This window comes from Argiope bruennichi, chromosome 9, assembly GCF_947563725.1.
Source record: "Argiope bruennichi chromosome 9, qqArgBrue1.1, whole genome shotgun sequence".
Taxonomy (NCBI): Eukaryota; Metazoa; Arthropoda; class Arachnida; order Araneae; family Araneidae; genus Argiope; species Argiope bruennichi.
This window is the reverse complement of record NC_079159.1, coordinates 51965652-51977967: the sequence shown is the minus strand read 5'-3', so window position 1 is coordinate 51977967 and position 12316 is coordinate 51965652. Positions and strand designations below refer to the sequence as shown.

Here is a 12316-nt window from a genome sequence, read left to right as displayed (position 1 = left end):
ACTAGAAGAAGGATGTTCTTCGACATATTTAGCATTAACCATGTTTTACATGCAGCCCATGTTTCCCTTGAGTAAGTCTCGCGCACTTGACTCCTCGGTCACGAGACTTTTATTAAAAGTACTAAATATATATATATATATTTAATGAAGATGAATCTAACAATATTTTTCATTTTTTCCGTTTTTAAGGTCAATGTTACCATTCCGTTTTTAAGGTCAATGTTACCAACATAGTGGTAATATTAAACTTAGAGATCCGGTATTCGTTAAATCCTAGTGTTTTTAGATCTGGTTTTAAAGGAGAAACGTTTTCGCATTGACATGCGTAAAAATATAAAAGTTATTATATTGTTTTTGCCATGTTCGAAATTACCGAATTACATTCTTCGCAAATCACCATCGTATAGTTTCAAATCGATCAACGAAACCAACTTATAAAGAATAATCTATACACGGGGAGACATTATTTTACTTTTAATCAGCAGCTTAATAATTCTGAATTTGTTGACTAGATGGCGCCACAAGTCGATTTTATTTTTAATGACGATAATTTTTTAAAAAATACATTTTTTTGTGTGTAATTTTTCACTGTTTATTTTCTTTCTTCATGTTTACTTCCATTTTTGTTTTGAATCAAAACTATAACCTGAAACTTTTTATTTTTCTTTTAATTTTACTTATCGTCTGCTTTCATTGCAAAAGTAAAATATTTAAATATTCTGGGTTTTTTTTTTTTTAATTCCGAAAATGGCAATATTTTTTCTAACGGAAATTATTATTCTTAAAACTTATTTTCGAATTATGCTTTTTTATTCAATATGTCTTGTGGAATACGTCTCTCTAATATTCTATTAAATTTAAACTCATCTATATTTTATCTTTTATAAAAAGTAAAATTGAAAATTATTCTACAGATACGTAATTCAATGAATTACTTTTAAAGAAGAAACAAATCTTGCGTTGCTTTGGCTTTATATAACACATATGTTTATTGAATCAAGGGTTCATTTAAAAGGATAAAAATTATGGATTCTCGACTTAAATTTTAAGAAGGTAAGTTTTTTCTTCATAAATTGTATTCAAGATAAATACAACATACCTAATTTTATTTTCTAAAGATTCATATACACTTTGCAAAAGGATAATAAATAAAAAAACGTACGTTTATTGAAAAATGTAAGACACAGAGTAAGTACAAAAAGACACAGAAACTTTCAGAGTAACTGGAGAATGTACAAGAAATGTGGCAAATATTTCCGCTTATGGATTACACGAACGCATATTTTTAAAATCAATTACAACTCAGTCTACTAATACTAGTCACTACCACTTCTTTTTATCCTTATTGTTCTTGTTCTTCTTATCTTTATTATTCTTCTTTTTTCCATCCTTGGACTTCTTGCTCTTATCCTTGTTCTTTTCGAAAGCTTTCTTTTTATTATTCTTGGTCTTTTCCTTTGATTTTTTATCTTTTCCTTTGTTTTTCCTTTCCGCCTCGTTACGTGTTTCTTTGAGAGGTTCGAACGAATCTTCAATCACTTTTTCTTCCACAGGATTCTTCTCCTCCTGATCAGCGAATAGTTTCTGGTCTTTTTCTTTCCTTTGTTTCTCGACATTTTCTGCAAGATAATAGGATTTAAATGAAGAATAATACAAAAATATATGCATAAAACTATTAGTCTAGCCTTAAATTGAATGTATAGTAAAAGAAAGCACAGTAAATCGATTGTCTAGGAATTCGTGAGTATTAGCAAGAAAAGCCTCCACGTTTTTTAGACTTTTAACATTTTGCATCGCTATCATTTTTGTCTCCTTTCAATTAATTTTGAATGTCAGTAATTCAATAATAAATTTATTTAATTACTGCATTTTTCAGTTGAGGAAGGGTTAGTTTTTAGTAAAGGAGTTTTGATTGAACAATTAATGTTCTTAATTAATTAAAAACTTGAATTTTAAATCAAAACGTAGATTTTAAATCACATTTTCCAGCATCATTTATACAGATTTATGCAACTTTGGTTTTTAAAAAACAAAGTACAATGTAAAATTAAAGTTATATGTGACATTTCTGCATAAAGTAACTGTATTTCAAAATATTCTTTTAAAAGCACTTAAAGGTTAAAACATTTTATCTCTACCCCAGCAGTGAGTAGCCTAGTGTATTAAAAAATTACAGAGAAATATAGAAGTCAGAAAGTTATTAGCTCTTAAATAGCATTGTTCAAAAACTGGTATGCCGATATATGCTTTAGCAATAAACTATTGACTGTGGTCACGCAGGTTGGTAAAATTGGTTCTCCAGGCAAATACAATGTGATTCAAGTTTTCTTGAAAACTTTCTAAGAGGGCAACAGTTTCTGAGCTACATCATTGTTTCCTAAGATACTTTAATTCCCTTTACTACGTGTTTTTAAATCTTTGTTCTCTCCAACGAGATTCTATTGAACGAGAATTCGAGTTCTTCTCATGGAGGTGGTAAATTGGTTTAAATACGGCGACTGAAGTGATTCAGATTTTGTATAAATTATACAAACATCAACGTTAAGAGAAGTGTGTTCAGGATCCTCTCCTGATGAATCCCAAATTTTATGCTCATAATTTTAAGTTTACAAAAATAAAAATGTATTTAAACAAAAAGCATGATTATTTTATGTTTAAATACAGAATAAGATTCACTATTCCATTAATAATATCAATTATGTAAAATAATTTATTACATAACTAAATTACTTAATCTCGATGCTAACTTTTATTTTCAAACAAGGACACCTCCACCCTCATGCTTGCTGTCTTAAATTTTTGTATTACGTTCCCCCCTCCCTTCTTCACACAAGTATACACCCATCAAAATCAAAAATATAAAATTGCTTTCATTTCCAAGTAAGACATAATTCCAATACGTTTCAGACTTATTTATCACTAATATCAAGAAAGGAAAGCCTCGGCTTTATACGAATTAAAAAAAAAAAAAAAAAAAAAAAATCCGAGATGAGCCTTTGTACAATTTGGTTGATTTAAATACTTGCCGACAGTTTCAGGTGAAATTGAAGCAGGGAACATTATGAGAAATTCAATAGAAATCTTTGCAGCATTCAAATGTGGATTTTTCGAAATTTTTTCTAACAATAAATCTCTTATTTTTTGCTGGACGATCTTTTCTTACCACATTTTTGATTAGATTTTCTTTTATTAAAACTTTTATCATATATTGGAATCAATTTACTAGTATAGCTGTATGCTAAATTTACCAAAAATATGCTGGAAATCAATCACTTTTCGAATGCTATTTATTGTTTTCTTATGGTAATAAGCCATTTAAAAAAAATAAACAGAACATAGAGAAGTAAGTATACAAAGATTAAAGCCAAACGATTTTTAAAATATCTCTAAAATGCAAAAAAAAAAAAAAAAAAAAGTAGTAACAAACGATAATTTTAGTTATAAATGTAACTGAAAATTTTTCAATGTAATATCATTTTTGTGACGCATTTTATTTCTGCCTTTGCCTTTTCATTTTTATTTAAAAATAAAATACAATAAAGCAAATTAAAATTGGATTTTTTTTTCAGAAGCACATAGTGATATGATTTGAAAAAAAAAAAAAAAAAAAAACATATAAGATTTTATATTTGAATTTATTTCTAAACTATAGCTTTTCTTCACATTTTAGAAATGCACAAACACTTATGGAGCCATTGTATAAGTAACCCACTATCAAACATAACAACTCGAATAGGTATCATATTTCAAGATCGTTTGATAAGCTTGAAGGATCTTTTCAAACAAATAACTTAGATCACGTGATTCTAATATCACGATAAAATGCTTCAATGAAGTGACAATCTATTTTACTTTTATAAGGAAGGGAATTGAGCAGCAACAAAAAATGGAGGAAGCATAACAATAGCGAACTACCTAAAAAATTCATTTCAAGACAAATCTACTATAATCATATTACAAAAAGGTATTATTATTTCATAGACAATTATTAATGAGAAAGATTTAAAAAAGGGGGGGGGGGAAGCATGTGTGCGCATTATCTAGCAACTTTGACATTAATGAATTAGCAATGGCATTATGCCTGAATGAATTTCCTTTTCTAGCGTGAATGCAAACATTCCATTCACTGAACAAGATGGAGACGAAATTTCGTAATATTCTTACTGAACAGATAAGTAGTATACAATTACTTATTTGTTCAGAAAACATGTTTGGTTTCTCCTAGAAATGACCTTACTTATTTTAATTTTACCGAAACGCTTTTTAAAAAAGTAAAAAAAAAATGTACGAGTAATACGAAATACATTCATTATTTCAATGGCTATTTTCTTTAAAACATGGCGGAAGAATTGATTTTGCAAGATACTAACCAGCATGATGATGGCCTTTCTTCTTTTTCTTGTCTTTCTTCAGGTTTTCTTCATAAGTTAAATCTTGCAAGTGAAGATCTTCCACCTCGGCTTTCTGTTTTTGTTCTTCTATGGCCTTTTTACTCGTCTCAATGTCAGACTGTAACTGGATCTCGGGCTCAGGAATATCGGCATGGGCCGGTTTGGGTTCAGGATCGACTTTTTTAGGCTGTATATAAAAAGAAATATATTTTTTATAGATTTTATAACAAACGCAGCATAAGAATATTTCAAGAATGGAAGTAAATGTATTGAGTAGATTTGTATTGATAGTATAGAATTGTATTGATTGTTTAGTAGTATTTAGTAGGATTTCGGCTCCAGTAGGAGTCTGGTTAGTAGGATTTTAGTAGTAGTTAGTAGTGTTTAGGAGGATATCGGCCCCTAATATTGTCATGCAAATCAGAGACTTTTTTCAAATTCTTCAATATCTGTAAGCAGAAAGTGAAAATTAAATAAAATAAAATAAAAATTAATTAAAAAAGTGGAAAATTAAATAAGACTCGAATTCGCCATGATATTTTAGGATTGATTAGTTTATGTTAATATTAATTTTAAAATTATTCTCTAGTGAACATTTTGAAAAGAATATGAGAGGCAGTTTGGCTGTAGTTTTGACAATTTTTTCCTGTACATTGACTATTTAATTCTTTCTTACTTTTGGAATGATTTTCCTTCGAGCATTGTTTCATTTCTTTTCTTTTATTTGGGGAAGGGGGGATTTCCACATGTCTATCTTTTGGGGAATCATAATTTTGACTTTGACAATTTTATTAAAATTAGAGAAAAATTAAATTGATATCAGCAAAAGAAGAAGAAATATATTTCTGTAATTTTAAAGTAATAAAGTGTAAAAATTATTTCGTATGATAATATACTCCAAAGTTACAGAGGATAAATATTAAAATTTCGAATAATTTTAAATTAGACACGGAATAAAAATTATGAAAAACTTTTTCTGAGTCAGCACTTACAACCCAAGAACTAATTACTTGACAAAGTTGATAGGTCTAGATCCAATTATCGGTCTTAATGGGTATTTTGCGCAAGTTTTATCATGTATGTCGTATGACGCACTGTACAAATAGTATGCAGTTTTTAAACAGGTATATACTAAAAATAGTATAAAAAATTAAATAATAATCGAATTAATAAAAAAAGCTCAAAATAATTGTAATTTCTAAAACTTGCTTTATATTTCTACCGGATTCAGATTGAATATCTAAATGACACTTGGAACTAAATAATTTCTCAGCACAACAGTGCATTAAATTTTTTTTCATTCGCAAAAGAAGATATAGTTTTTTTTTTTTTTTTTTCAAAAACTGTCAAATTAATTTATTATAAAGAATATAATACATTTCCATGAGCTATTTTTAAATTTAGATAATCGAATCAATAATTATCAACATTTTACCTCAGAATAAAAACCTTTTTGCAAAGAAAAAAAAATCTCGCATCCTAAATTAAGGTTAATAAGTTAATAGTAAAAACTTTTATCTCTTCATTCGTTGTAAAAAATAATTTTTAAAGGTACAGTAACTATGCCCTTCCTAAGAAGTTACAGTTGATACTATGCTTGAATAATCTACACTTAAAAAAACAAAAAGATTATTGTAGGAAAAGAGGGTATTCTTAAAAACTGGTATTTGCAAGAAAAGAAACAATAGTCGTGCCGTAAAACCATCTGCAAGTAAAAAAACATAAACGATCCATGGCAATTCCTTAAAATAGATTTGTATATCCAACTGCACCTGGATGTATAAGCTAGTCTGTTGTAAATAGGCTTACACCATTGCAACTTTAAAGCAACGAGGAATCCAATGCATTATCTAGTAGTTAAAACATATTTTATCACCAAAGAGTAACATAGAAATGAAGGGGGGAGGGGAATACCACTGATATTTAAAATTCAAAGTAACAATTTTTCAGTCGATAGTTATTTGCCACTTTTGTAAAATAAATTTGAATGGAATTCAGCTACAAAGATATGCAATTTGAAATTTAAACTGACCGCATAAGCAAGCTTTTCTTTCTTTTTTTTTTAATCGAAACATAAATTAGTGGTTGAGATTAATCGATAAATTCCGAAACCATTTTGATACAAAACAAAATCCATAATAAAAATCAACAGCCTGGCCTTTCATCTATATTTCAATATAAGAATGGGATTTACAATCATTGGCTAAAAAAAAAATTACCTTGGTAATTGGTTAGGAAAGATTGATTTGTTGTTTAGTAGCTCAAAAATAATATTTAGCTACAGTACTGCAAGTATGCCGAAAGCGTCAAAAGGCATTATAATTTGATTTTAGCCAAAAAAGCGGAGAAGCGTTAATGAAATGACACTGAAATTAAAGTAAGATAATGTAAGATTACTATTGCAGTAATAATACAATAAGTTTGTTTAAAAAAAACCAAAAAATATCAGATTACGACAGACCAATCAAATTTAAATCTGAGTAAAAGGATTTTTGAAATCTATTTTTATTTATAGATTTAGAAAATAAAAATTCAGGATTGGACTTGGAAAAATCATTAAAGTTCCAATTTCATGAAATCCTCATTTTCAACTTCTTTGTCCTGTTCATTAAACTTTAAATAAGGTGTGCAAAGCCCTTTACAGAAATATTCTTGAATAATGTCAAACTAAAATTAACTTAGACCATTAGCGGATACTTATTAAGCTTGAGGATCGTATCAAACCACAAAACTAAAATCCACACACAGCTCAGTCTTTAGTTATTGATCAATAGTCAGTATCAATAAACCAGTGGTCGTCCATCAACATACAGCTGGATCTGTCAATAGGTTATTGAAATCACCGAAACACTGCACGAATTTTTCATGCAACAAACCTATGACTGATGTGCCGTTTCGAGGCAACACCTGTCCCCTAAAGCTATTGAAAAATTCTATGAAATATTACTGAATCAGTTTTACAGTATTTTTTTTTAGGTCCGTCTTTTTTTTTTTCTTTTTTTTAGGTCCGTCTTTTTTTTTTTTTTTTTCCCCTCTTTTCTTTTTTTTAATAAAGAGCTCTGATCTCAGAATCTTTTCTCGTGATTCCCAATGGATATTATATTAATTAATAATATATTACAAAGAATATTTATTTAATGAAACTATATAATAAATTTTACATATTATTAATATCATTTTCTTATTAACTGTTGCTTAAAAAAGTACATTTTTTAAAAACTTTTTTGTACTTAATGTACGTTAATCAAGTTGATATCTGATTGTGACATATGTTAGTATCTATTGAATTCTACCCCTTTATAGTTTTAAATCAGTTATGTATCATGATTTTATTTGAATTCTGATTGAAATACGTATGTACCAAAGATGATTCATTTGCCTTCTCTATCATTCATTTGTGGAACTTTTTTTTTTGCGTCATTTATTTCTCCTTCTTTAAAAATGCACATTACTACTAAACAGTAATTAAGGTCGGCCAATTGGACATATGCCTGGAGTCTTGTACTGAGCTATCTTATAGTATTTCAGAAACTCTAATAAGTCTTGCCAGATTTCTTTCCTGTATTCCTAATACAAAATTTTGGCAGTGAAAAAGTAATCATAATAATTTTAAAAAAATGTAATTGTCTATTTAAAAAATAATTGCTACGTTCTTATAACAACAGATTTCAGTTAGAAAAATATATGTTTATCCGTTGGAATGAGATAATCGATGAATTGGCTGAAAGCTAATGTAATAATTTGATATATATTTATGAATTATAAGTTAAGTATTACTATTTAAGTAAAAATAAATGCTATAAATATTCTTGTTTTTTACACAAAAAATAAAAGATTTTATTTATTTATTTATTCATTCTTTTATTAAAAGGGGTAGGCCTCCCATTTTATATTTGATTTTAAGCCCTCAAAATCTAAACAACGTCTTTCGAATAGAGATTTGACGTTTTTATAACAACTAATTTTGTTCTTTTTGGTATCTGGATAAAGGTACACTGATTTTATTCATCCTGCATTTAAAAAAAAAAAGTCTTAAGACATTGCAAGTTAATAAATAAAATAAAGAATGAAATAAATTGATTAATTAGAAAACATAGCGAGCAAAAAATAAGTTTGCTTTAGTCACAAGCAGATAGCAAAAACATCTTGAGTAATACTTTGTAATTCTTAATTCTATGAATTAACAAGCATTGAGTGCCATTTCGTGTAGAATTACTCACAAGCATTCATTGCTGATTTATGTGACACCTCTTCCTCTTTTATGAGACAAAGTACTAAACATTTTTCTCTTATCTCGGAAGCTTTTAATTGGTCCTTGTTAAGTTCAAGAGCAGTTAGAATTACATATATCAACAAATATGACCAAAAGAAAAACTGAGGGACTGTAGAGAACTCCCATTATTTCATGACGATCACAATAGAAAATTAATTGTAAAATATTTTGATAAACCAGACGAACATAAAAATTTGCTTATCGAAATTAATCGAATGTTGGCTAGAAACATTCACAAATTTGACATAACTAAAAAAGCTTCAAAAATTATTGCAGGTTTTTAAAATTCCGAATTCGAATTTTTGAAATTCGAAGCAATCCGAAATATTAGCTCCCATTCATAGAGAAAGATTCCTCTCAAATTTTAAATGTGTTCTAATGTGCCTTGATTTTTAAATAATGTCTTAATATTGCTTTCTTAAGATTAAGTTTATAGCTTAATTAATCAAACTTAAAAGATCTAGCTATCAAAATATCTTCACTGCTAAAACAGTTGACGAGCATTTTTATTATCTGATAATTTTAATATAAAAAAGGCCTTTTTCTCATCGGTTAACATCATTTGTTCTTAATCACACTTCAAAAGTCTTACTTTTATATTAAAGCTTCGAACTTTGTTTAAATTGCATGCAGGTTGTTTAGAAAACGACATTAGGCCTTTTGATAGCATATACATGTGCATAAAACAAATCTAAACAAGAAAAATATTTCAATAATTTCACATTTACCTTCTATAATAAAATAATAATTTTTTAAAAAAAATCTTGGTTAAAAGCAGGCTGACTTTTTTTGAATTCTAGAAAATGAAAGCGAATTTTAAGACTATATTTGTCGATTATTTTGAATTAAAAATAAATACAGTCAAAGCAACTGACGTTGATAGTGTGTAGAAAAGTTACAAGTGGCTGTATAATTATAAATATAATTTAAGATTTTATCATAATTATTATCATAATTATAATTTAAGCCTTATTGTATAAAATAAAATAATTATATTTACATAACCTTTAACAACATTAGGATCATTTTCAGGTCTATTTAAATGAGGTGAATTATACACCATATAAAGCCTTTCTCAACTGTTAACTCAAACTACCAATAATTAGTTAAGCGAAGATATTGTTGGAAAGTTACTCACTTCATCAAGAACTTGGTGCTTTTTGTGTTTATGCCCTCCATGATGATGAGTCTTCTGATATTCTTTGGAATATTTCTTTGAACTATGCGCCTTTGTTTCAGCTTCAATGGGGTCGATATTTTCTTGAATTTGCTGAAAAGTGAAGAAGATACTTAAGAATACTAGTAAACATAACAGCACTATTACCATAAATTAACATTGATTATAATTTAATTGTTAATATTTAAAATAAGCTTACTATAAGAAAACTATAGCAAAAATCTATCGTTATCAACTCATTAAACCTACTTAATGAAACCGCAAGAAAAATATACAAACATTAGCATAATAATAGCTGCGCCAAAATAATACAGAATGAAAAATTCACATGTTTAAGATGTGCGAAAAACAGTATATAATTTTAGCTGAATTGGAAGTGATGTGAAATCAATATGAAAAAGGTTGACAATCGAAAGAGATTTAATAAAATACAACCAATACAATCACATAGACTATTACTGTATTTCACCTTTCCGATTAGAGGCGGAATTTGCGATTCTAGACAGTGCATATTATGAGGCCTCTCTTTTAAAAAGACATTTATTTCACAGTTCAACACATTTTTATTATAAACTAATGATTTCTTTTATTGTAATACATATATTTTTATTTTATTAACTTAGTAAATAATACATGTTTGTTTTTATTTATTTATTTATTGTGATTGCCCGGCATCCAAATTTGCATACAATGTTATTGAAATAGATATTCTAAGAATTGTGTGAATATAATAAAACATATGAGAAATACGGCCAATTACACTTGATAAAGTGTTAATATTATCATTTATAAAATTTGTATTTTTGACAAACATATTTTTTTTGGCAATTAGAAAAATAAGGTTTTTATATTAATCTTTTCTGCTGTCCTAACATCTGCCTAGCTGGAAATCCGCCTCTGATTCTAGTAAGATATTGGCTAAAGTGCTGTATTAATAGAACCAAGCGGCCAGGCGAATTATTCAATTATCTATAGCCATGCCGTAAGAAACATTTTTAGTAGTGAATAATTTCACGAATAAACTTCACTTATTCAATATCTATTCCATTCTCCGATCAGAATCATATGTTCACCATTAAAAGTTTATAAACAAAATAATATATATTTTTTATTTTTAGTATTTTTTTTTTTTTTTTTTCATCTCAAATATATTTCCCTAGTTTCTTATAATAAGTATAATCGAATCCTACAATCAATCTTTCTTTCTTTTTTTTTTTTAATTCACTCTCAGAAGAGTGCTTTTGAGGGATCATAATTAAAATTAATCAATTAAATTATTACTGATCGATTAATTAAATCCTGGAGAATATTCAAACGCCGAACTGCTATTACGAACATACCATTGTACAAAATTTTGGAACTAAACTTCAACAGGAAATGAATGCTCAAGTGAATCATAGATTTCATTTTACAAACATAATAGCATGTGAAATAAAGTGTGCAAAGATACTTTTTTTTTTTTAATTGTATTGACAAATAGATCTAACTAAAACCGTTAACATCCCAAAAAACAAAAAAACGACGACCCTCATAGAAATTAGGATGTTGTTTGTTGATCGTATGTTTTTCTTAGAAAACAAAAATCCAATGGATGCGCGCTTGGATACAAAGATAAATTCCCAGATACGGCGGAAAAGATCTAAGATTAAACTCTAATTAGCGGTTTTCCCACTAGAAAATCCCTCCCCCATGCGTGGGTAGAATCGAATTTCTCAGTAAAAACGGATGACCGAAAACCGAGGAGGTAGTACGAAGAGAGGAATTTCAGCGGTAGATCGCAGATGATTCGTTTCCCAGAAAAAGGAAATGGAATATTTCAACAGGGAAACTAAGCGCAATATACATCTGTTTTCGTTTTCAGTTAAAACAAACAAATCATGGTAAAAAATATTTCGCTTTAGTCAAGCAGATGAATGCGGCTCAATAGCAGCAAATGAAAATAAAGGTCTAATGGTTTATGCTAACAAAATAAATAAAACAAATCCATCTGCTGTTTTTTTTCCCTCCTTTTAATGATTAATGTTTGATTTTAAATAGTGTTTTTTAAAAACAGGTTTTACAAAAATAAAAAAATAATAATAATAAACGCTTCAAAGCCAAAATAATAATAATTAACTAAATGGAAAGTATTTTGAAACGTAAAATACATTAAAAATAAGCCAAAGAATTGCAAGCTAGACATAGTGCTGCAAGATGATGTTTTGTTATCACATTCTACATATTACCCCAACTTCAAAATACAATTCGAATTTTAAACACTTTTTTTTCTTCTTTTATATTACAACTATTGGGAAAATTGCCAAAATCAACGACTCATTAAACAATCTTTCAGAAAAAAATTCATATCCTAAGATTTTCCATTTAGTTGTAAATAGTTTGGAGTAATCTGAATTTTAAAAATATTTTGTTTTCTGAACAATCTAAAAGATAATAAATTTGCCCGCCCGGCTCCATCATTGCAAAATAAATCTGTCA

General features: G+C 27.9%; 1 protein-coding gene across 1 annotated transcript in view; it reads right to left on the bottom strand.

Moving 5' to 3' along the window:
• Positions 1-1142: 1142 nt before the first annotated feature.
• LOC129984553 (uncharacterized) overlaps positions 1143-12316 on the bottom strand; it is a 34964-nt gene continuing 23790 nt past the window's right edge. Inside the window, exons 2-4 of the mRNA XM_056094461.1 lie at positions 9803-9934; positions 4371-4578; positions 1143-1619 (exon numbers count right to left, since the gene is read on the bottom strand). Of these exons, the coding sequence (XP_055950436.1) occupies positions 1324-1619; positions 4371-4578; positions 9803-9934 (636 nt within the window). The 3' untranslated portion in view covers positions 1143-1323. The remainder of the gene's footprint in view (positions 1620-4370; positions 4579-9802; positions 9935-12316) is intronic.